This window comes from Phalaenopsis equestris, unplaced genomic scaffold, assembly GCF_001263595.1.
Source record: "Phalaenopsis equestris unplaced genomic scaffold, ASM126359v1 Scaffold000224, whole genome shotgun sequence".
NCBI lineage: Eukaryota > Viridiplantae > Streptophyta > Magnoliopsida > Asparagales > Orchidaceae > Phalaenopsis > Phalaenopsis equestris.
Genome location: NW_018164666.1, coordinates 5,888,893 through 5,891,374, shown reverse-complemented (window position 1 = coordinate 5,891,374; position 2,482 = coordinate 5,888,893). Strand labels below are relative to the sequence as shown.

The following is a 2,482-nucleotide window of genomic DNA, read 5'->3' as shown; positions in this document are numbered from 1 at the left end:
TAATTTATCAGAATTTATTTATGTTATTTGATGGTAAGAAATAAATTAAAAAAATATAATATATTTGTTTAAATTTATATTCTTATATAGTTTAGTCCATTTAAGAGTATTTCAATAAAAAATATTTTGTCTATTAAAGCACAAAAACATGCATGAAAGTATATATTTCATTTTTTAAACTTTAAAATATTTATATTTTTGATGTGATAAGAAATATTTGGCATTTGTGAGATATAAATGAAAAAAATAAATTTTAGAAGTTATATATGTAAATATATATGAAATGGTGGTATACATGTAAATGCCCCAAAATAACGCCTAATGTCCTCCCTCTCCCTCCTCTCATATCCGTCTTTAGTTTCAGCAAGCATTGATTCGCAGGCTCTTCCTCCATTCCCCCTTCCTCTCATAACGAAGAAGAATAAAAAAAGGAGCATTTATCTCTCAAACTCAACGAATTCCCACACAAAACTGAAATTCTCATCACCGAAATGAAATTATGGGCCAAAATAATCTCCGGCGCGATTCCCTCCTTCTTCATCCTCGCCCTCTTCCTCCTCCTATATCGCCGGCGGTGGAGGCGTCAACAGCTGCTCATCAGCCCCCAAGCTAGCATCCACTTCTCAGAACCCGCCCCTAAATACAAATTCGACTCCTTCAACTCCAACATCAACAAGCTCATCTTACCACACAAATCCGGCACTTCGGCCCGCAACAGCCTCCGCTTCCACCATCTCGACAGCCCGTTTCCACCGCCGGAGACCACCTTCCGGTGGGAAAACCATCCCCGCCTCATCGCCGTGGCTGTTGAGAACGGCTGGCAAAGCTTCGCTTTTTCCAACACCATCCCTCGCTCGCCATCTTCAGCCGCACTTTGGGCCCTCTGCGTCACATGCGATGGCGGAACACAGCCTAAATCGCCGGGAATCAGCTGGGAGCTCCCCGCCGGTTCGTCGGAGCTCATGCAAGCCGTTAGACTTAATCCGCCACAGAAGAATAACGCCGACGAGCCATCCTTTTCTTGGGTTCGAACAGGCCTCCCACTCCCCGGACCGGCCTTGGGAGGCGGTTCATTTCCCCAAGAAGCTTATTTTGAAATCACCATCGTCTTCCTCAAGCAGCCTGTTTTAACCACTAGGAAGAGCATGAAGAATCGTGAAAGCGATCGAGCCAAACTAATCAGAGATAATTCAATGGGCGCTCGCTCTGTTTCCTCAAACTCGAATTTTGCTGCAGAGGAAGGAATATCAGTCGGCATCGGTGCCATTGCCTTGGGGCTAACCAGCAGTATTGCCCTGCCGATCAAATTCATGCCAGGAACTTATCCTGGATCAATTGGGTTCCACTCAAATGGTTCCCTTTTCCTTGATGGTAAGTAAATTAATCTCCAAACATTTTCAAATTTCAATCTTTTTTATCATTGTTGACGACGAAAGACGAGATTTTCAAGTTTTTTGCTAATCCGATGATGTTATTCACAGAGAGAAAACTGGTGTTTGAGTCTGAAACAGCAGAATGGGCAGCCGTCAACAAAGTGATTGGCTGCGGTTTCGCACCGAGCAAGAACAGGGTATTCTTCACAGTAGACTCTCAGGTTGCGCATGTCATCCGATGTAACTCAGAGGCATATAGCAGTCCTCTGTTTCCTTTTCTGGCGGCCAACGTGGAGACCAAATTGCTTGTGAATTTGGGGCAAGCGCCGTTCAAGTACACGCCGGCAAACGCCGCGCGCACCACGAACCCCTGCTTTTTCCGGCCGCTTACCGGCGAAGAAGCTGGAGATCTCAAGATAGGATCGGTGGTCAATAGTCAGGAACTTTTCTCTGTCGCACGGATAGAAACAGAGTCGATCGGTCATGGCGGAAGAAGGAAGAACCAGAATAGTAGCATGAGTTGTAAAAAGAGCAGTGGAAGCTCTGAAGATGTTCTAGATGGAGAGTCCGATCTGTTTGAGATTGTGTTGCAGAGATGAAGCAGCATTGGAGACTCCGCAGGGAGAAGCCGGCGTTGTAGAGTTTAGCGAATCCTTCATTCATAGGTGAGCCAATTGTCAGTATGGATACACCGAAGAATAAGGGAGAGATCAAGTAATAGGAAAATTCAGCATCAATAATATATATATATATATATATATATTTATATATATATATTCATTTTTTTTTTTTTTTTTGGTATTTACATGCATATCACTAGTATTGGTTTTTAAAGGAGGCATACATCTTTTCATGCAAGATTTATAACACTATGTAAATATCAAATTTCAGGTGTTAGCTCTGTAAATACATTGGAATTGTGTGGTATATAACTATATATGTAAATTTGCCTACAAGGGAATGGGGAAGGGAGATTCATATACTTAAGAGATGATTGGTATAAGAATAATGGTGGTAATAAACAAATTAAAGAGTTTTGTATATAAATTGTGTCGTGGGATGAAACTTGAAATACAGTATGAAGATAGGCAAATGAGGGTCTCTGTCTT

At 42.1% G+C, this 2,482-nt stretch overlaps 1 protein-coding gene across 1 annotated transcript; it reads left to right on the top strand.

Annotated features, from left to right (window-relative positions):
• Positions 1-312: 312 nt before the first annotated feature.
• Positions 313-2,128, top strand: LOC110023485 (the record flags this gene model as incomplete). Its single annotated transcript, XM_020722934.1, is given in 2 exon segments — positions 313-1,371; positions 1,482-2,128. Coding segments are annotated over 2 exon segments (1,371 nt in total). The 5' UTR covers positions 313-491.
• Between the last annotated feature and the right edge of the window lie 354 nt (positions 2,129-2,482).